The sequence below is a fragment of the Danio aesculapii genome, chromosome 8 (genome assembly GCF_903798145.1).
Source record: "Danio aesculapii chromosome 8, fDanAes4.1, whole genome shotgun sequence".
Lineage (NCBI taxonomy): Eukaryota > Metazoa > Chordata > Actinopteri > Cypriniformes > Danionidae > Danio > Danio aesculapii.
Window position 1 is genome coordinate 38,230,059 of NC_079442.1, and position 23,928 is coordinate 38,253,986.

A 23,928-nucleotide genomic window follows, 5' to 3' on the forward strand; every position below is an offset into this window, starting at 1 on the left:
AGCCATTTAGTTATTTAAAAACCAAGAGAAGAATTTTAAAAGTGTCAAACCAACCTAGAGGTAATAAAAGCATGAATTATTTTTATAGGTTTGATTGTTTTTAAGAGTAGAAGCTGAAAAAGCAGAATTTGACCACTGCATTAATCGGTTTATCAAATCTCAAGCCACCATCAAAGATAACACCCAGATTTTTACTCAAGGCTCAATGAAAAGCTTGATTTACTGTAGGTGTCCTAAAAGAATATGATGGGCCGAACACCATTATTTAATTTACACAGCTAAATCATTACCATCCGGGAACTGTATAAAGTGGGTGTTTGAATTGAAATTATGATGTTTTAATGATTTAAACTTCATATAATTTTCATAAAACATAATATATTAAAATGACATATAAAAAATACATGCACATCATGAAATCAGGTTAGGGTATTAGACACCTGCTCACTTAGCTATAAATCAATATGCAGTAATCAACATTTTAAGTGGATCAAAACCAAAGTCATCAAAGTTGTCGTAAAACTATTCAACAACACCCATTCTTATCTTAGGACAATTCTGAAACACTTTTTTGATCAACTTCAAATGTTGACTATAAACAGCACAGCATCAAGACAAGCCAAGTATTGCATGTCATGTGTATCTGTTGATGTTCTGTGATGATTTTGGCACTGCACTGGCATTTGTTTCAATGTTTTGAACAACATTCAGATGGTAACTGAGTGACAAAACAAACCCTTGAATCACCTGCATGATGAACACACACTCTCCTCAGCATTTAGTCAGATCGCACAGCGCCTCACCTCAGTGCCTGAATCGGGAAGGAACCCTGCCTTTGCTGTTTGTTATCGTCCCACTGACAATGAAGAGGAATCCAAGGACAAAGAGACGGGAAATGCTGTTCGACACACACAACAGTAAAAAACAGTTAGCCTTCCTGATTAGCCTTTTCTGAGAAGCCATTTTAATGATTTAGTTTAAACAGGACATATTATGGCCTTTTTTTATAAGATTTAAAGTCAATCTGTTGCCCCCAGAATGTGTCTGTGAAGTTTTAGCTTAAAATATCTAATACCTATCATTTAATATAGCTTGTTATATAGCCCTTTTTGGATGTGGGCAAAAACAGTGTGCATGTCTTTTTAAATGCAAATGAGCTGCTGGTTTTTAGAAGGGGGCAGAGCCTTTACACAGTATTCCAAGTATAGTGACACTCCAGAACCAACTAAACTCAATCGCACACAGCTAAAATGTCCAAAATGACCAGTAGCAGATTAAAGCTTTACATGTTCAGTCAATGATGGTGAGGAAAATGTTAAAACCTTTTAGACTGCACCAGGTTTACTATTAGTGGATACATATGTGTAGTAGTTGTGGAGTAAAGTCGATTTAACTCATCAACTAGTATGTTATGGCTACAATGTGCTAGCTTTTACTTATAAACATTGCATTAGTACAATTCTCACTTTTACAGAAAACCTGGCCATATAGTGCATTATAAATGTTTACTGAGATTGGGTGGATTTGGTACTATAAAACAACTAACAGCTTTGCTCTCAGTCAGACTCAATGGTAACTTTGCCAAAATTAGTCGTATGGGATGCTAACAAGCACATTCAGAAAGCACACGTAGAAACATTGTCAAAATATGCACTTGTATTGGAAGCGCTGGTATTCGACCCATCCTTCAGAAACAGCATTGAACTGTATATTTAGAAATAAAAAATATATTTACTCCAAATATGTATCACTTTACCAACATTCAAAAAGAAATTCAACCAGGAATCTATAGACACCCTTATGTTTGTGTGATAAAACTAAAAATTGCCACATACTTAGGGTTAACATTACTGAAAAAAAGATCAAATCATAAAAAACAATTACAGGTATCCTTTAAAACTTTATACAGAAGATGTGAGTCTGAAGTGTGTCAACATTAAGCCAATTTTGCAAATCATTCCAAGCCCTAGGAGCATAAAAGGGAAAAGCACATTTGCCCAGTTTTGACAATACCCTTGGGACTGTTAACTGATACCAAATCTAGTGCTTGGGTTATTTGTGTGAATTGTTAGCAAATTAGAAAGATAGGATGGTAGTTTACCTAAGAAAGCCTTTAAAGTAAATAAGTACACATGTAATTTTCTCCTTTGATATAAAGATAACCAATCTACAGGCATCATACAAAAAGCAGTGATGCATCCGTGAGTCTGCACCTTTGATAAAACATATTGCTGCATAAACAGAATCTAGTTTTCTGAGTAGCAACTGCATGCATATATAGATGGTCACCATAATTATTATAGACAAGAATGTACTCTCTATTAATTTCTTACGGGCCTTTAAGGAAAACAATTTTTGATCCGTATAAAAAAAACCTAGGCTTTTTCAATAACTTGTCAATGTGTATATCAAAGGCTAATCTCTCATCAATCCTAGATATAGGGGTTGGCAGAGCACCCGGAGGAAATCCACGCAAACGCAGGGAGAACATGCAAACTCCACACAGAAACGCCAACTGACCCAGCCGAAGCTTGAACCACTGACCCTCTTGCTGTGAAGCGAACATGCTACCCACTGCACCACCGCGTTGCCCTTTATATTATATTATATTATATTATATTATATCATATTATATTATATTATATTATATTATATTATATTATATTATATTATATTATATTATATTATATTATATTATATTATATTATATTATATTATATTATATTATATTGTCAACATGTTCACCTCCCATGACACTCTAACACTTATTCATCTTTTGGTCAATATTTTATTCAGCAATTTCTCTTCACATTAAATCACTGTATTGTATCAATACTCTAATCATATTTCAATTATTTTTACCCCTTTTCTTTTGTTCGCACAGTAAGGATTGCTCTAATTTTGCTGTACTCTAAAAAAAATGGTTCATTGCAAATTTGTTGCTAGCAATTTCTATGAGCTGAATTTAAACAAACAAAGTTGAACATTACTAAATTGTATTTGTTTGTTTAAATTCAGCTCATATAAATAGTTTACAACCATGTACCTTAAAAAAATTGTAAATCCAATGGATATTTTTTTCAGTGTACTAAATACTCAGTACATAGTAGAGTGACTATCAAGAAGAATCTTGAGAAAAAAAAAACATTCTGGCACAGATATTGTAAATGTACAGAAATGGTGTCTGCGGAAGCACCAATCACTGGGGTAAACGTTTAGATTAGGGATAATGATTGAAACACTTATTTATAGATAAGTAAATCATTGCATACCAAATAAGGTATAACTTTTAGAGGAGGAGTCGGTTTCAGACTATTTTACGCAGTAACATTGGCGCTTTCTAATTTAATACCAAACAGAAACTTTTGGTACTTGGACAAAAGATAACTTGAAATAACAGGGAGCAGAAATCTGAAGACTGGACACATGACAGAGGAAAGAACTACTGGGGGCTCAGATGAAGACTCATCAAGCCCGCCCACTGGAAAGGGTGTGTCTGGGAAATCCTAAATCACTCCCTTGGGGGCTGAACTAAGAAGAGAGAGCGAGAGAGTAAAGAGAGAGAGAGAGAGAGAGGGAGACTTGGAGGAGATTGTAAGACTGCTTAGGAAACACCGGCACAGTTCATAGTGGGAGGTCAGTGGCAGCAAAACAGGATTGTCGTTCACGCTCGTCTTGTTGTTGTCTTCAGTGTGAAACTAGATCGCTATGCTTGCTGTGAAACTGTAAAACTCTTACTCACAGATTGCAGAGAGGATATTTTGCTCACTTAGAAAAACTACAACCTTTAGCCAGGTAAGAAAAGAAATTATTTTCTTCGTCTGTTTATATACTTTATCTCCCCACAAACTTTTATACCTCTATACTCTATTTAGTTATGAGTAATTTTATCTCTTTGAAAAGCAAATAAAACCAATTCTGAATCTTGTGTTCTGTGACACTCTCTGTGTCTCTCTGTAGATTCAGTAGCTGACAGTAGCTGTTTTGAGGAGGTGTGTGTGTGTGTGTGAGAGAGGAGCAGCAGTATCTGTTGTCTTTGGAGTTGCTCATGTGGAAAAAAGTGGCAGCCACTGCTGAGGACTTTAATAAATTTGTGATTAATATGTCAGAAATCTCTGTAGTGGACTCGCTGGCTGAATACAGCACTGTGGGTCACATTGTAGATGGATAGCGGGGGGCTTGACATCTCTAAACCCCTCTTGCTCAACAAAAGAAGGGTTCATTAGAAATTGGCTGTATTGTGTGACTTTGGAAGTCTGTGCAAGATAAAGATCTAAGTATGATTCTCTACAAATTGTTTTACATGTACAGTTGAAGTCAGAATTATTAGGCCCCCCATGAGTTATTAAAACTATTATGTTTAGAAATGTGTTGAAAAAAATATTCTCTCCGTTAAACAGAAATTGGGGAAAAAATTAAACAGGGGGCTAATAATTCAGGGGGTTTAATAATTCTGACTTCCACTGTACTATATATATGTACACTCAGCTCATTTCATAAACATTATGTGTATATATACAGCTATGGAATAAAATTAAGAGAGCACTTTAAACAGTCAAAGTTTCTCTGAATTTGGATTTATTACACTGACAAAAATGATTCAGGTCAGCGGTTGCAAAACATTAACATGGGCTGAATTTAAACACAAAAGAAGTTGAACATTACTAAATTTTGTTTGTTTGTTTGTTTGTTTAAATTCAGCCCATAAAAGTTGTTTGCATCAACTTTTCTAAAACATTAGATTAGTACCGAAGTCAAATCTGGAGATTATCTAACAAAATAACTTAAGTTGATAACTAGTACAGCCAAATTTATATGCTATAAAAAAATATTAAATACAAATATAAAAAAGGAAAAATCAAGAAAAGCAAAAAAATTGAAAAAATGGAAAAATTTTGTAGGTTGTAAATTTTTTTGCAATATTTAACTTGAATTTAATTGTATTATCTTTCTAAATATGTTTGGTGACTAAAATATTATTTTAATAAATATATCTGTTTAATGAATCTGTTTTGTTTAAATTCACCAAAATACATTGCCTATAATCACTGAGGAATGGATATAAATATTCATTTTTAAAATGGGGTGTATTCAATTATGCTGAGCTCTGTACATATATATATATATATACATATATATATATATACACACACAAAGAGGTTTCATATAAGAATATATAGAGTTATACATAATTCTTTAACATAATTTCATGCTAGGATTGTATTAAAAATAACATTTCCAGCACATGAAAACATAGGCATTTTCTGTTTTGCCCTCATTTCGTCTTCCCTTCGTTGCTCTCAGCGTTTGTTTGTTTGTTTGTGGGGTTTTCCTCTCTACATGCTCATTACAGTAATTAAGGAGCAGTCGTGTTGCATGTGATTGGACTGAAGATCTTAAAGCATCTACTTTTAGCACTCAGAGCTGAGAGAGACGGATGTGACCGCTGGCTCCACGCCTTCAGTGAATGGCTGTTTGGTGTGTTCACAAGTCTGCGTGTATTTCCACACTTCCTATTCTGATAAGCGTTAGCGAGGGCACTGCGTAATGAAGCACTCGGGCCTGATTTGTGACTGTTGAGTTACTGGTACGGGAGTTTGAGTTGAAGAGGAAAGTGTTGTGTCTGTCATGGGGGCGGTGGAGAAGATGTTGATGTATTGTTGCCCATATGTTCCTCCCTCTGAGTGCAGTCGAGTGGTCCACATTGGGAGAACTGTGGTGCATTCTTGCTTGTTTTGTCTCCTGTTGCTTTACTGCTATTGTCAGTGACAATGGGAGCCTCAATCAATGGGACAAATGCAGTGATGTCATACAGGAAGTACTCAACTCTCACTCTACAATGTCTTAACTAATGTTTATTATCTGGCTTTGTTTTTAGACCTACAAGAGTGCTGCAAAGTTTGCAGTTGGTATGACCTTTATTTGCTTGCAGTTTAAAAGCGCACGATTCTTTAGTATTCATTCTAATAGCTAGTTAAAGTGTTTGTTCTTTGATTAACCAGCAGTATTTGCTTAAAACAGATTTTTTTTGGCAGCAATGTTGTCCAACATAGGCTCATTCTGAAAACAAAACCCTATATACATTTCTGGAGATCGTAAAATAACTAGCCAGAAGTACGTATGGCTGCATTTTGTCTTTAAAACGAAAGCTACAGGGCAGTATGACAGCATTCCTTTTCGCACTTTCCAGCTGACCACTTACCTCCATACAGACGGTTTTCCCTCTGTTACCAGTTTGTCCAGTAGCTCACCATGTTTGTCGGTGGACTTGAGACGAAGAGAGGAGATGACCACGATGTCAGGGTTTGGGTTCTGTGAAGAACGGTTCCAGAAAGCAGGAAAGATGAAAACTGAATCCAAAAAATTAAATAACCAAGTAAATAACAGAGTGAACATGTGGTAAAAATCAAGGGAGGGCTTTTCTCTTTCTGAATTGCTTTTTAAAGCTGTCGGTTGGGTTTAGGGAAGTGGGTGGGTGGCTCAATCGGTTCTTTTGAAAACACTACGGGTTAGGTTTAGGGGGGGACAAGTGTGGGTCAGTCGATTGGTCAGTCAGTCATTCAGTTAGTCAAACAGCCAGTCGACAGCGGCCTCTGGTGGAATTACGTGAGAACAGCTGGCACGAATGGCACTCGCAAGAAAAATTTGAGATCTCAAAAAGTGCACACAGCGGCTTCTGATGGATTTGCAAAAACAAAAAATGCAAAAACAAAAACAGCTCCTGGGACGTATTTGGCGGTCTCCACAAATGTATATAGAGGTACATTTTTAGAATGAGCCTCAGTTGATGTTGTTACTTGTAACATGCTAATTCAGCCTGGCCTCATAAAAGTATTCGGTAACACTATAATCACTACACACTATGAATCATTTATTAGGCATTAGCAAATAGTTCATTTATTATTTATTAGGCATTAACTCTAATTTAACAGACATTAGTAAGCAGTTTATAAATACAGCTACTGTACAAAGGCTGTGTTCTTGAATTATAAGCATGTGTATAATGATTAATAATAATAATAATAATAATAATAATAATAATATTAATAATGATAATAATAATTCATTTTATTTGTAAGTGGCGCCTTATTGGACACTCAAGGTTGCCCTACAACAAGCATCAACAGCCATAACAGAACAAATTAAAACAATTATTACAACATTGCCAAACAAAATTGCATGTAAGGAGTTGCAGGTACAAACACATCGTAAGTATAAAATAACACAATAAAAGATTTAAAAGTGTGAAGACTATCACTGCTCCTTAGATCCAGGGGAAGTGAGTTCCATTGTTGAGGAGTCACAGAGCTAAAAGACCTGGCACCCATTGTGCTTAATTCAATGCGAGGTGGCACCAGGGAGAAAGAGTTCTGTTTTCATACTTTGTTTTTGATTGATTTTTCTATTACTAAATTAAGTATCGCATTATTTACAAACCGGTTATTTAAGAAGAGTTGGTGTTTTTAAAGATTATTCAGAATACATAAGTAAATAATTAATAATCTATTCAAATGAATATTTATATATCTTATTATTCATAATAATAGTTACATTGTATGTTAATAAATGCTTTATTAACTCAACTTTACCCAGTCTTGTGTCCTAATCTGAAGGACTATTTATGCTTTGTAAATCCCTTATAAATGACAGTTAAAGGCTTGGTTATATTCTAAAAAGGAAACAAAAAGAAAATAAACAACTTTATTAATTTCTATTCATTTTAAGACACACAAATGAAACTGTCAAATGAAAAATAAATATTATATTACATATATTGTTGTTGTTTTATCCAGTTTTATGTTTAGGTTTGACACTCCTTTTATTAATGTTATTTGAATAGTTTATTAATCATTTACTTACGCATTCTGAATGGTCTTAAAAAAACACCTTAACTCATTTTTAAATAGCTGGTTTGTAAATAATGCAATATTTATTTAGTAATGAAAAATTAACCATTAACAAAGTATGAAAAAACTATTATTTTTTTAATAAGCACATTGCTTATAAGTCAAGAATACAGAAGCCGTATTTTTAAAAATATGTAGCCGCATAAACTGCTTAATAACGTCTATTAATGTAGAGTTAATGCTTTATAAATAATGAATTAACCATTTGATAAATAATGCTTGATAAATGATCCATAGTGTGTAGTTATTAGACTACTTAGGTGTTACCAAGTATTCTGGTGACACAGACCTCTGGAATAGTTGTCTATGATACACTGTAAAAAGCAATTAGTTACTTTAATTTAAAAACGTGAGTAAACCTGTTGTCTTAAAAGCGACAAGTTGACTTTACTTAAAAAAGTGAGTAAACCTGTGAACTATTGAGTTGACTTATTTTTTATAATTATGCACAGTTCATTTTCTTAATCTTTTTAAAGCAATGGGTTTACTCACTTTTTAAGTACCGCTTTTACGATGCAACTCAACACAGCATCAAAAGATTTACATTGAGTCAGCAAAATGTCCTAAAATTAAACTAATATTTCCCTAATAGTCTAAATAAACAAAATTGCAGTTTCATTGGTGTCTAACTTGTACCAGATTGTCAAAGGCTGGGTTTAAACACAGAGCCCTTCACAAAAACAACAAGCCTTTTTTGTTTTTGCCATTCCAACTGTATTTGATTATATTGTTTGTGGCAATTTTTTAACCTAATCATTGCATTTCCTTCAGAATAGACTCGAGTCTTGAAGCACCATTTAAAATCCACTGATCTACACTATTTCAGACCAAAATGATAAGAACTCAATGGTGAACGTGATTTATAGCATACAAGATATGCTCTAGATTACAGGTTTTACCAATGTCGTCTTTGAGAGGGAACTAGAGGGGAGTTGATGGAACACTAATATATTAAAAAGGAAATAGAAATGCAATCATTTTAAATTAAAACAAGGTTTGGGAATTCTAGCACGTGAGTAAAATGTAAAAATACTCATAAACCACAGTCACAAGACTTATATTAGCATGAAATATGTGACTAAAATGCATACTAACCTTGTCTGCAAAGTTATAATCCAATTTGTCAACTTCAGTCATGACTATTTAAAGCTGGTACACCTGGCAACTTTCACATGATCCATGCAGGATACGTCACGTGACCTAGGACGTGACCACAGGAATTGGATCAGAATAACCAGACCTTAATCTTCCTAATAATCCCAACACTAAATGCACAATTCAAACAACTTTACAAAGCACACTGTTTTCTGTGGTAATCAACAGCGAACATCATTGCATTGAATCGGTGCCATTCTAATAACACAGTTCAGTGTGTACTTTGCTTCTACGGTTCATTAGTTGCTTCTATCAGAATGTGTTCTTCACTCCTTCAGGCCATCATGGTTGATGCATGGTTGTGTGTTAAGAGCTCTTTAAACCCTACACTTGCTCTCCTCTCAGTCAAGTCTTTGTGTCCCGTAAGCAGGTTTGAATTAATTAAAGGAGAACTGCATTATTCACGAGATTCCCACCAACTCCTGTGGGGGATGGCTGGACGGAGAAATGGCCAGGGTGAGAATAGTCGTCTTGTTGTTTTTGAAATGCGCTCTTGTTTTGAAGAATGAGAATTCTCCTCCTTCATGTGCTTAACCTTTCGCTGCGAGAGTCAGTGCTCTTTGAAAACTGTTTGTATTACATGCACATTCTGAGAATAATAAAAGAAAAAAAAACAGTGTGACCTTGTCTATAATCGCTGTCGAATCAAGAACAGCTCCTATACATCTACTGTTGGATAATTGTCTCTAGATAATCATTTTAAAACAATAAAATGAGCAAGCATTAGCTTTAATAGAAATAAGTATGGCTCACACAAAATTTACATTTACATTTAATCAGCGCACAAAACTAATCATTTACATGATGTCCAATGAAATTTTTTTTTATATAATTAAAAAACTTATGAATGTTTTTGACTTGTTTACATTAAAGTTTACAATGCGGCACTTTCGGGTCCTTTAAAATAAAGCATTTCAGAAACATAGTCAAAAATAGGATATATAAGAAGCTAAATTGTTATGTTCAATCATTCATTTTTCTTTAGCTTAGTCACTGATTTATCAGGGACCACCACAGAGGAATGAACCACCAACCATTTTGGCACGTTTTGCGCAATGGTTGCCCTTCCAGCCACAACCCAGCACCGTGCTTGGAAACACCCATGCATTCAAACACAGACTTATACACTATGGCCAATTTAGTTAATTCAATTCACCTATATCGCATGTCTTTGAACTGTGGGGGAAACCGGAGCACCTGGAGGAAACCCATGCAAACACAGAGAGAACATGCAAACTCCACACAGAAATGCCTACTGACTCAGTCGAGATTTCATTGAGAACTTCACTGAGCCACTGTGTCAACTAAATAGTCATGTTTTTGATGTAAAACTCATGCTAACACACATTTTTTGTAATGAAGTTCATGACTTCTTTAAAGTGAATTGTGACCCGGGCTGTCAAGAAAGATTTTTACTGGATTAGAACTTGGACTAGAACTAGTTGTACACTTTTATCATGTTTTTTTTTTGGCTTTTTCAGATCTTGATTGTCAACGGACCACATTTTATTCGTATATGAAGCAGCACAAACATTCTTATAAACATCTTGTATGGCTTAAGCCCATAACACTACAAGCTGAATTCAAAGAACCAGCAATGATGAAAACCAACTCTGTTGTCAAATTGCGTCTGGACCAAAAAGCTGCTCTTGAACACACCAAACAGACGGCAGCCTACTGAAACAAAAATGCCTGCATGAGAGGATGCACCTCTCCAAGCCCACAGGTGGCAGTATCTGTACTTTCATTCCACAAGAAGAAACCAGAAATAGTACTGCACACACACAAACCGTAAACAAAGCAGAATTTGCATATCATTTTCACAGTACTTCTCACTCGACACAGAGGGATTCCCTCATGCAAACATGTCTGCTAATCTGCTAATCCAAAAGGTTTGCAAATATCTAAGAAATTCAACAGAATGACAGCTGGATTCTTTGTGTTTCTTCATGACTTGTGTCATTTGCTTAGTTTATTTTCTTCGGTTTGTATTCTTGTGCTCGGATTCATAGCTGAACAACCAATCAGAGCGCAACTGCTAACTTGGACAAACTCTCTCCAATGTGAGTTCAAGCGGAGGCGATGGGTGGAACACACAAAACAAACTACAGACAGACACTCACCAACAGCCCGATGCTGCGCAATGGCTGACCGTCAACATGGTATGTCCTGGCCTTTAGGCAGCTGATCAACACCAAAATAGAGAGAGCTTTGGAAATAAAGTAAATACTTGATTAATTCAATACAAAACGTGTCAACAATGCATGTTTACACAAAAACGAATTTACCTTTAACTTTTTAGCTCGACTGTCATTAACTGTATTCATAGGATGATGGAACATCAAAGACAGCAAAGGATATTAAACATCAGTGAGATGGAATCAGGAAGATCAGCAGACACGATGATGATATGATCTCTGGATTCATACGTATCTTGTTGCCCTCCATTTTCTGCCTGCGGTGACAGCATTTTCCAGCTTTTAGTGCTTTGGAACCACACAAGGGTGAATAATTGATGATAGAAAACTCTTTTTTGGCAAATAATCCCTAGTGTGTTTACAAGCCAGCCTAAAAAAGAATAAGATAATGATTTTCATGGTGAACAAAGACACTTCAACATTCCTGAACATGACAGAGTATTAACCAGAGGCAAATAAGTGTGTTTGATATAGGCATGATGTCAGCCAGCAGCCAGCTGTGCTTTCAGGAGAGAGAGAGAGAGAGAGAGAGAGAGAGAGAGAGAGAGAGAGAGAGAGAGAGAGAGAGAGAGAGAGAGAGAGAGAGAGAGAGAGAGACTACTGTGATTGACATTTTGGAGTGAGGTCATATGATGGCATGTCAGTCTAGAATAGAACAAGCACTTGAGAAAGAAGTGCATAATCAATGGGGAGTATAGAGAGAAAATAAAAGAGCAAAGCATTAATTAAGAACCGTTTGATGAGGGTTTTGCATATTCATGACCTCTGGGGAGGAAGAGAAAGTTAACAGTTTAATTGTTTAGCATATGTAATCTAGAGCCACAGGGGAGCCTTTTCTGCAGTGCTGACAGCTGTCTCTCTGCCTCAATGGGTGCTGAAATGTTGAAAATTACACCAAGCCAAGCTCTTAGACACTATGTTAGCCTACAGCGGCCTTTTGACCTGGGCTGAGAGCAGGAGTAGGGAAATCACTTACGTTTCAGATTCCTATTACACTGAGCAGCTTGTTTGTGCAACAGTTACAAATAACAGTGACATTTTACATTACAGTGCCCACGCTTCACATATTACATATTGCTGCTGTTATTATATCAAGCAATCTTTAAACTGCAACCATATAAGGTTTTATGTTTCATTACACTTTTATACATTTCTAACACTTTTGGGTTTCACAAATATCTTTCAGAGAGAGAGAGAGAGAAAACTCCTTTTCTTAGTTTGAAGAGCATTTTAATTTTGTAGAATGGATGGTAGGTTTCATGGATGTTGAGGGTTCGTTATGGAACCTTAAATGCCAATGAAGAACCTTTTTTTTTTTTTTTACTACAACAGTTAAAGGTGCTGCATGTAAGTTTTCGACTCTTCTAAAGAATAAAAATAACTTAATATGTTTGCAGATATTTAAAAAACATGCTAACTGAACATTCTTGTTTATCAGAAAAACAATGCTGAAGTCAGTTATTCTGCTTTGAAAATGTCTGTTGCGTGCCGGAACGCTGTTTGTGTTTTGGTTCTTTTAACCTGCCCAATGCCAGTTTAGTCAATTATATTTCAGCACTCCGGGTTGCCTTGATAGAAAACAACATATTTCATTCATTCAGTCTGAAAGGCTCTCAAAGCATGTGTCCGTGACCAAAATGAGACCTCCGGTGGACTTTTTGCACCAGATGAAATTTAAATACAGCCATTTAGAAGCACAGAATAGTGCACTTACTGCACATTAACGAAATGTTAAGGTTTATAATCTAATTAAAACAAATTAAACCTCTTAACATTATTAAATGTACATGCTGAATCACTTATATGTGTTGGCTTGCACTGAAGCTCAATTTCAAATAGTATATTTTATCTTCAAGATCTGAGGTGGATTATCTACTGCTGTTTTTAGTAGTATGGCAATAAATGTCCTGTAAAATGGCATTCAAACTCACATTTTTACCATTTAACACAATAAAGCACATGATATGTACCTGAGGTGATCATTGTCAGTTTTCTGTTGTTCAGCTGCAAGAAATAGAAGCCGTTTCTAATATATCAATTTGAGGTGTTGGTTAGAACAAAAACTCCTTTTAATATGGTAAATATTACTTCTGCCGTTGCTTTATTTTAGAACACGATTTAAATCAGCCTTTAGGCAGGATAGTCAAGCATGCTCCTGTTGGTCCTCAAGCTGGCAACCTGCGCTTGCATTTGTTTTGATCCAGGAATGCAATACCTAGTGTCCAACTTACATACCGCAGCTTTAACAAATGAACAACGAGTAATACTTGTACACAATTTCTTTATCATAGTTAGTCAACAAACACATGTTAAAATCAAAAGTTGTGTCAACATTAGTTTTTGAACAGAACTAACGTTTGTATTAACTAGTGCTGGGCAAAGATTAATCCGAAATAAAAGTTTTTTTTTTTTTTTTTTATAAAAGTGTGGTATGTTTATTTTGTATATATAAATACACACATGTACACATACATTTCAGAAAATGTTTATTTATATTTAGTTATAAAATATATATGTATATGATACAAATCATATAAATTTAAATATATACTGTACGTGACAAAAAAATAATAGTTTTGTTTTTATGAATGTGTTTGTATCACATATACTTAATAAATATATAAAATACACACACGTATATGATGTCAAGGGCAACACAGTGGCTCAGTGGTTAGCACTGTTGCCTCACAGCAAGAAGGTCACTGGTTTGAGTCATGGTTGGGTCAGCTGACATTTATGTGTGGAGTTTGCATATTCTCCCCGCATCTGCATGAGTTTCCTCCGGGTGCTCCGGTTTCCCCCACAGTCCAAAGACATGCGCTATAAGTGAATTGAATAAACTAAATTGGCTGTAGTGTATGTGTGTGTATGGATGTTTCCTAGTACTGGGTTGCAGCTGGCGCTTTGAAGGGCATTCGCTGTATAAAACATATGCTGAATAATTTGGCGGTATTCCTCTGTGTCGACCCATGTTGAATAAAGGGACTAAGCCAAAGGAAAATCAATGAGTGAATATTATGTCAAAAAACTTTTATTTTGAATGTGATTAATCAAAATAACTAACATTTTTTAAATTTAATAGACTATAAAATGATGTTGCTCTTTAATAAATCATGTTAGTTAATGCAGCATTACCAAATCAGATATTCTTGTAAAATGTTTCTATAATTGAAACACTCCAGCTTTTTTCTTTCTGTTCAAAAATGATGTAAAATGTAAAGAGCACAGTGCCAAAAAGTTCTTAAATTAAAGTTAAATCATATAGCCATAATTGTAAATATGTACAATTAAACATATGACTAATGACATCAGCAGGGCTTTTTTTTTTGATCATGATTGCGCTTGACTCCTTACGCTTGATCCTCAACAGTAACTATAATTTAAAAGCAATAATTTAAGTAAAAGACTGCGGTGATCAATAAAGTGTCTCGTCGTGATAAAATATGACCATAGCTGAGACCAATTACATTTGACACTCAATTTCATGGGGCTTTTTAAATGCACAAGCATGCCTGAATTGATTGCCTTGTTATCTCAGTAAGGCCATATTAATTTTTATATTGAAGAAAAGAGTTTAAGAAATAACTCAAGTCAAAATTAAAAATAATCATCCAAAATCCAACAAAAAGTGCTCAGGGGTAGCTTAATTAATGTGTTGGTGCTATTTGAGTAAGGAATTCGTCAGAATAAACAGCTAAAGTAAGTCCAAGGCACTCAAAAAATTTGGAATAAATATTAAAAAAGCCTTTATGGACATGGCTGTTCTATAAAACTGCACCTACACATTTTGGCAAACACTTGGGTAATAGGGTAACAGGGTAATCAGGGTCCCTGTTACCCTGATAAAGGCAAGTGTTTGACGAAATGCATAGGTGCAGTTTTAAGGAATAACCAAGTCAATAAAGGCTTTTTAATATTTTTTCCATATTTCTCGAGTGCCTTAGACTTACTTTATCTGTTTAAAAATAATCATCTCATGCATGTCATTCCAAAACTGGCATGAAAAGATGCATTTCACAAGACATGAGCGTGAGTACATGTTGAACAGATCCCTCTAAATCACAGTCACTTGTGAAATATGTATTGAAAGCAAGATTTATAATCATATGTCTAAAACTGCCTCCCTCAGGGACCTGGAGGTTCTGCCCCCATTAAAATCTGATCCTTTGAAAAAAAAATCTGATACGTACCAGCCTTTTTTTCACTGCTGTTCCTGTTTTTATTTTTAGCAAGGTCACAGTTGCCCTCCTAATATCACCAGTGTATGAGTATAATGACTCAGAGCCTTCACTTCCCCCTGGCACAGGAAGTCCAGATCTGCCATCTCAGAACAGCATGACTATTCCTCACACTCCAGGACATGTGAGACAAATTACCCTGAAACCAAAAGAAGATCCTGACTAATCGAGATGATAACTCAGTAACACTGATCTGTGGATTTTAATGTCTCCTAGCTATTATGTACACCACATAAAAACAGCAGCAGTGAATGGGGTCTCGTGTTTCAGGGCCCCAGGACAGCACACAGGTGCTCCAGGTGCGTAAATGTACAGCTGAGGAATTCAGAGCTGGAGTTCATCATCAACACAAAAGTACCATGATTAAACCAATAAAAACCTGCTGAGCATCTATAGTCATTATACAACAAAATACCCAGAATGGCTAAAAGTTACACAGTGTAAATTCAAATAAAAATGGGATTTTCAGGTATATCGCAGTATGATTAGTTCTAATGGCCCATATCCACCGAGTGGTACAGTACGGTATGATACAGGTCACCTTTATCAGGCTTGCGTTTCCACTGCTAAAAGGGTACCAATGGTTTTAGTCGACGTCATTCTCGCTTGAGAAATGTCAAAGTAAAGCTGTACAGGTCAATCACATATGAGAAGCACTTCTCACAAAACAGATGCTTTATACACATAAATACTTGTGTATAAAGGTTTATTGCTAACCTTTCTATGAACATGATTTGATTATAACTGCAGATCAATGGTGAAATAGCCTACTGTAACATCTGCAATTATATAAAATAAATAAATAAATGCAACCTATTTGAACACATACAGCCTTACATCCTCCAGTATGTTACCAATTACAGATAAACTACACATAGCATACATTTAGTCCTTATTCGGCTTCAAAAACAACACGCAACATATAGCCCAGTCAGAGAAAACCTCTCATCTGTATCTTTAATCTTCAGCAGCACGTACCCCCTTGTGAGAGAGTAATTCCGAGTTCATAATAGTCCAAAAGGTGATGATAATAGTTAAACATGGCAGGTTGTTTATGTTTTAGGTTGCTGAAAGAATAATTGCTCCTTTGTTTTTGTTTTTTTGTTTGATTTTGTTTTTTTGGCTTCTCCTTTGTTTTTTCGTGCTTCACTCCTGCATTTGTCTATTTCTGAAAGGATTGAGTGTCAGAAGCACTTCAACAATCACGCGCACGTTATTACCATCAGCTCAAGAAGTTCGTTATTTCAAATATAGATGCACGGCGAGAAAACAAAACTGCTCGCTTGAGACAGCCTTGTAAACAACTACGGGGTTCATTATTATATGTATATATATTATTACAGTGTAATGTCTTGCTGTGTTTTTAAAAATGGCGCTTTCTTTGTTTTCATTCTCCTGGCTTGTGCACGAACTAATGATGTATCTCTGTAAACCAATTGCGTTCAGTTTGCGTGTCTGGCTCCACCTTTTGGTATCCTTTTGTCGTGCTAGGTACCCATTTGAAAGGGTACCCAAAAGTGGTACGGTACGGTTCCACTCAGTGGAAATGGCCCATAAGTTGTACAACCAGCACAATGGGTTTTTTAACGGTCCTGTGAAGTGCTTTGAAATGTGCATTTGTATTTAATGTCTGACGTAATCTTGACTAAACTTAATAGCGTTTTGTTTTATTACAGCTCTGCCTGTGAGAGCGGTTAAGCTCAAGCACATCAAATTATAAGCAAATAAGAAGCGTCTTGAAGGGGTGGGGCATGTCAGATACTAAAGAACATTTGATTGGTCAAGATTTGATGAGAAAGTCAAGTATGAGGTGATGTGAAAAGAATTGTTGATCCATTTGGCCAGAAGCTTATTTATATCAGGTTTTATATCTTCTAAATGCGACTGTTTTAGAGCACACTATAGACCATTTTGAAGAATATAAACAATAACAATGGTTCTAATGTATTTCCTGTTTTACATTTTTCATTTCCATAGCTGTCCAAATCCAAAAAGGTCCACATATTGATAATGTTATTATACTTCTTTTAACATGAACATATGATTGAATTGCCTCTTGTTACAGTTATGAAATAGTTTGATAACAAGCAAATGGTCTATAGATATTCTTAAAACTAATATATTGAGGCTCGAAATAACTTTATTTTAATTTCTGGGAACCTTTACATCTGAAATAGAACAGCATTAAAAGTGTGCAGTCATATGATAAGCTGATTCAGGATACTGTTGGTCATGGACCGGTGGATTTAGGGGGTGGAGGTGACTGTGGTTTGCTAGTTTGCAGGTTCAAACACCCCAGCAGGGCTTTAACCAGGGAGTTTCCATGTCTTTCCACAGATGCACTCATGGCACAAAATTAACTCTTAGTCACATGCTTGAGGATAAATTGAGAATGTTAAATATGAATATGGTTTACAGACTACAAAACTATTTAGCAGTACTTCCAGGAAAACATATTTTCATTCCTATGACAAAACTTATTTGGATTTGAAGCAAACACAAGTCATTATTTCACAACATGCTGAACAGTTGTGACAAAAAGATGTCTACATCTGACTCACACTATCTAAAGTGTGTAATAGCACACTTAAAAAATGATAATGTCACAAAAATAATATAATATAATATAATATAATATAATATAATATAATATAATATAATATAATATAATATAATATAATATAATATAATATAATATAATATAATAACACAATATAATATAAGAGCAATATCACACTCGCAGCAGTGCGATACGGTTATATATCGGCACTGGTGGGCAAGGGCACCGCTAATTGGTGTTGGTTAGGATGATTCTAAGGGCCCATACATTTAGGGGGCCCCCAGAGACATTATCAAGGGCCCGCTCCTACACCACACCTACCCCTGTGCTTAAAACTTTGGGTTGATCTATAACAGACTGGGCCATCTGACCAATAAGAGCAGAGTAAACTTGTGGAAAAAAATTTGAATCAAACTCTGAACAAATCACATGAGAATCTTTGAAAAATCAGATTATGTCAAATGGAAATTATTACTCAATTGATGTGTTTGTTGGACCTTGGATACATGTCAATATATGTTAGGACTCTTCCAAGACCAAATGAGGACTTTTTAAAATTGCATAATAGAGCCATTATTAGATCTAGCATTACATAATGCTAAATGTCTTTACTGTGCAATACTTCATCTAATGTAATATATTCATAACAGTTTGATTCACTTACAAAACATCAGATATAAATAGACACAGTGAGGGAGGGACAGACTATCAGTCTACTGAGCATCTCTCTCTCTCTCACTCTCTCTCTCTTTCTTTTTAAATAATGATTAAAAAGTGCTTTATTTACCAAAGCCAAATTTGAGTCACATCTGGTGTTATGTTCCTTTTAAACCCTGCAATTTATGGGAAAACACAGACAACTGCAAACCCAGAACCAAATGCACAGCTACAGTACATATAGCAACAAAACAAAGGAAAAAGGAGAACATTTGGGGGTGAATGCAGATGAACTTTGTGGAACAAGTCTGAGTATGAAATCAGCTTCCCCCTCTTTTGGAAGAGAATGAGATCATGGCAGATCTTAAACAGAAGCGCTGTCAGGGGCCAAGATTGAGTTTCGCTCATCACAAAAGGGACAAAAGAGGGTGACGGCAACACCAGCTCTGCTGCGTGCATGTGTGATCTGAATAACCCTAACAGCACTCTTTAATGGGGTCAACACACACACACACACACTCATGCCACGTCTGGGTCAGTGAACTCACACACCCACCATTTACTCTTGATTCGAAGAACCTTAATAAGCATACAGAAGTCACAGGCTTATGGACACATTGAGTGCTGATTTACTTTCAGCTGATGATATATTTTTAAGAGAAATGAAAATACAGCACAGATCAAATCAGAGTTCAGATGCAAAAAGTGGATGTCAGTGGACTGACGTTTTATAGTTTATCAGGCTTGTGTGTAGTTTCAGTAATTTTACTCTTATGGCAAAGAATAGGCTAGTTTCATTGCCTTTACAGTGAAATAACTGAACATAAATATGAGAGGCTGAGAAAAGTGCAAATTTTAGAGGAATATTTCAGACGGCACTTGCATCTGAATTCTTCAATTATCTCTAATCAAGCATAACAATTAGGGATCTTCAGATACGATCACGCAGTTTCAGACTCGATCGGAATCGGATGTTACCTCCCGATCAAAAATCAGATCGGATGTTACCTCCCAATCAAAAATAATATATTCCTATTATTTTTCAACACATCTTTGCGGTTATGCGGTGGCACAGAGTTAAACCTCTTTCTTAAATTAATACAGAAACAGCAACGCGTGCGGCATGACGTCACTTTGTTGCTGAGACGCTATTGGTTAAACACCGGCAAAGTAGAACATGGAAGCAGCTTGAAGCGGAAAACGCAAGTATGTCTGTGATCTGGAGGCATTAGAAGTTGATGACGACAACATTGCCATAGCAAACTGTGAGATATGTAAACTTAGGATTGCCTGCCGGGTGTTTTAACTTGAAGTGCTGCTTGTTTTCAAATTGAAGTTACTGTTGCACTAAAGCCCAAAAGTGAAGAATTGATGTTATTTATTACTTGATTGTTCAAGCTACCTCATTGAAGTGCTCTTTTTGTCAACAGAGTTGTTGAATGTTAAAATAAGGTGAATTAACCAAAAAATAAGGAACATCCTGGATCTGTTTCTTCGCTCTTCTTTATTCTTTTTTAATGTATTATAGAAGTATCGGATCGGGTTTCAGTATCGGTGGATACTCAAAATCAAATGACTCGGACTTGAGGGCAAAAAATCCTGATCGGGACATCCCAATAACAATAACAATTCTTTAAATGAATCGATAAAGGTCTATACTGTATAACAATAGCAGTTATAGCTACATTTATAACAATGCTATTAATATTTATTAGTGATGCATTTAATTTTTCAGTATACATGTTCATAACACATTATACACTGATTTATAAGTATTAATTAGTCAATCATGATTCGTAAGGATTAATTAAGTAAATACTTTATATTTTGGATGTCTACTTAACATCAGAATTGTGCGTTTGGATGCTGAAAAGATATCCTACATTTACATTTAGACATAAGGTCATTTAGGTTTGGTAGAACTACACTTTACGTAAAATTCATGAATACTCATGACGCATGATTTCCTTACATTTGCATGTGGATAGTTGAATCCTGATTTCACTTAAAGTCTTCTCATAAACAGTATAACAAATGATATTCACTTACTTTATGAAGAAAGATCTGTGTTAACTTACTGATGACTCTTTGTAACCATAACGTAATAACAATTTAACATTCTAGACTGCATCTGATTAAATGCAATCAAGACCGACTAATAATAATAATTATGAACCGGTGTATGTATTTGAAGGTGTGCATTGAAAAAATGAAACGCATCACTAATAAACTAGATTGTAAGATCGTTTCGGGTTTGTACCTCTATGATGACACTTTTATACACTTATTGAATCTGTTTCATCTTTCTGCATTGGTACGATAATCTGAGTCTATCAAATAAGAACAGGTTGAGTAGCCTTGTGAAGGTGGTAGGCAAGATCAGCAGTTTTAATCACCTTTAGTAATTTACTGTAATCATGTCTTAAAGAGAGCTCAGGGTATCTTATGCACCCCGGATCACCTATTGTATTCTGTGTTTCAGCTGCTGCCGCCAGTATGTCATTTTAGAGCTCATTAAAGAGGTCATTAAATGAGTCCAGCGGGGAGGGAGATGCATCTAAAAAATGATGTATTGTATGTTTTTGGTAATATTTTGGTAATGTGATCTCATGGAACTTCGCCTGTGTTATGGCACCTTGCTGCAATTTTAGTTTCCCTAAACGAGATAATAAAGTTGAGTCTGAGTCTAACTATTCTAAACGCATCTATAAATGTCATTGTTATAACTTTATTATAGATCTTGTTGTTTTTGTTGATATATTTATAGAATTGCTATGCTTGATTATAAATGATTATAAAGAGTTCATTAGGAGCATGGGCTTCATTGAAAGTGTATTATTGTGGCATACCAGATTGGAGTTGAGTGAATAAGTAAATAATGGAGTGTTTATTTTCTAGTTGAACTCTGTCTCTTTGAAAACCCAACAGAAATAGCGATGCCTTCGAGTTTAGCTCATCCATAAGTCCATAAAATCTGTCTCCACTTCACTGCATCAATTAGCAGTCTCCGTGCGGCTGAGGAATGCTGAAGTAAACATGCGTTTGCAGACAACAAGAGAAGATCTTATCTGCTCCTCTTGTGGTCAGACTGAACGGAGTTCCCTCTCATTGAGAGAGATGTCTCTGTTTTCTGTTTCTCTGTTGCTGCCAGGAGACAGGGAAATAAAACAACCATGCCATCCAGTTCACCTGTGCCACAGGGCACTTGGCAGCAGGTATTGTATGAATGCTGTTGATACCACCTAAAGGAATGCCAGAACAAATAAGACCAACTTACACTCTTGCCAATAATAGGTATAAATACAGTTTTTTTTATACTGCAGTTGTTACCTTGTTGTCTTAAAGAGCTTTTTTTTGTAAAGTATTTTTTAGTAAAAATGAATGTTTACAGCTCTGTAAAATTTAAGAGACCACTTCAAACTTATTATTGGTTCTCTGGAATTGTATGTTTTGAGTAAAATCTTTAATTGCTAACTTTTTTTTTCATTAACTACTGTCAACGGGTCTTCAAAATCCCAAATACAAATGTTATAATTTCAAGCATTTAACTGCAGAAAATGGCAGTAGGTCAATATAAAATATTCTGTTTTAAAACAATATTTGGAGTATATCAATATATGGAGGAGAAAATATGTTTGCAAAATATATTATGTTCACATATTGCCATCTTCAGCAAATAAATGCTCTGAAAGAAGCGGTCTGTTATTTTTCTTTCTATAGCTGTTTATAAGGCTGATTCTAAAACTACAGGTACATTTATCTCTCAGATAAACCTTGTATTATTTTGGGGTTGGGGGGTGGGGGGGATTTCCTCATCTACCACCATTGTGCAGCATCCACCTGGATGACTCGTCAGCAGCCATATTGCGCCAAAACGCACACCACACACCAGCTGACTGGTGAGGAGGAAACAAAGTGATGAAGCCAGTTATGATATGGGGATGGTTAGGAGATCATGATGGACAGAGGCCAGTGGGCAAATTTGGCCAGGATTAAACCCCTACTCTTTTTCGAAGGACATCCTGGGATTTTTAATGACCACAGAGAGTCAGGACCTCGGTTTAACGCCTTATCCGAAAGCAGCACTGAGCAGTATAGAGTGCCCTTCACCATATTGGGGCGTTTAGGACCCACACAAACCACAGGTTGAGTGCCCACTGCTGGCTTCACTAACACCACTTCTGGCAGCAATCTAGCTTTTCCATGTGGTCTCCCATGCAGGTACTGACCAGCCGCAGCTCTGCTTAGCTTCAGTGAGCGACCATGTGAGAGCTGCAGAGAGCTAGCTGCCGGCTAAATTCATTTGGTGTGTATCATGTGATCAGTGGCAGGTTTAATGACAACGCATGGAAAATACTGTATCTGCACTTCTAAAATGGAAGTTTGATGCAGCGATGTATCTATTCACAATTTTTTTTTTCATGTACATTTTCAGTTTGTCCAAGACATGGTCAATGATTCACTAAAGTATACAAATTAACTGTACATCACAAAGTATGAATGAAGACTTTTATGTTTTTCTTACAGAGCTGAGGATGATGGCGGAAGGGAGGTTTTCCAGTTTGCCCAGGAATATGCACGTTGGACGTCAGTGTCCGCTTGCATCCTCCATGGATCTGCTGAGCTCGCGGCCGGAGCTCTCTGAGATGCCAGTGAGTGGATACCAGGGCATCTCCATCCACGGCACACTGCCTCGCAAGAAGAAGACCACCACTGGTTCCCCTGTAAAGCAATGGGAGGTGAACGGAAATGTAGGATCATCAGCAGCGCCATACCCAGGCCGACATCGCCTGCCACCGTCACCACTGATACACAACATCATCGAAGAACACCAGGCTTTCTGCTCAGATCGAAAACAGTCCAGGTAAACAATATAGTACATCGCCTTTCCAACACTGTAAAAAAAATGCAGGGTTCCACAAAATTCATTCATACTGTCCCAACACAAATCCATTAAGTGAACTATTAATGACTGAGTAAACATGAAACAATTGGTAACACTATTATGACACACTATAAATAATTTATTAAACATTAGCAAATAGTTAATTTATTATTTGTTAAGCATTAACTCTACATTAATAGACATTAGTAAGCAGTTTATAAATACAGCTACAAATGCTGTATTTTTGACTTATAAGCACATTTAAAATGTGCTTAATGTTGTATTTCCATACCTTGTTAATGATTATTTATTCATTACTTAATTAGAT

At 35.9% G+C, this 23,928-nt stretch overlaps 1 protein-coding gene across 3 annotated transcripts in view; it reads left to right on the forward strand.

Annotated features, from left to right (window-relative positions):
- bcar3 (BCAR3 adaptor protein, NSP family member) overlaps positions 1-23,928 on the forward strand; it is a 133,508-nt gene that overhangs the window by 27,514 nt on the left and 82,066 nt on the right. For 2 of the 3 annotated variants that reach the window (XM_056463905.1, XM_056463904.1), the window contains exon 3: positions 23,243-23,579. In XM_056463905.1, the coding sequence (XP_056319880.1) occupies positions 23,243-23,579 (337 nt within the window). Of the gene's footprint in view, positions 1-3,622; positions 3,796-23,242; positions 23,580-23,928 lie in introns of those variants that run through there. The other variant, XM_056463906.1, reaches the window with a different exon arrangement.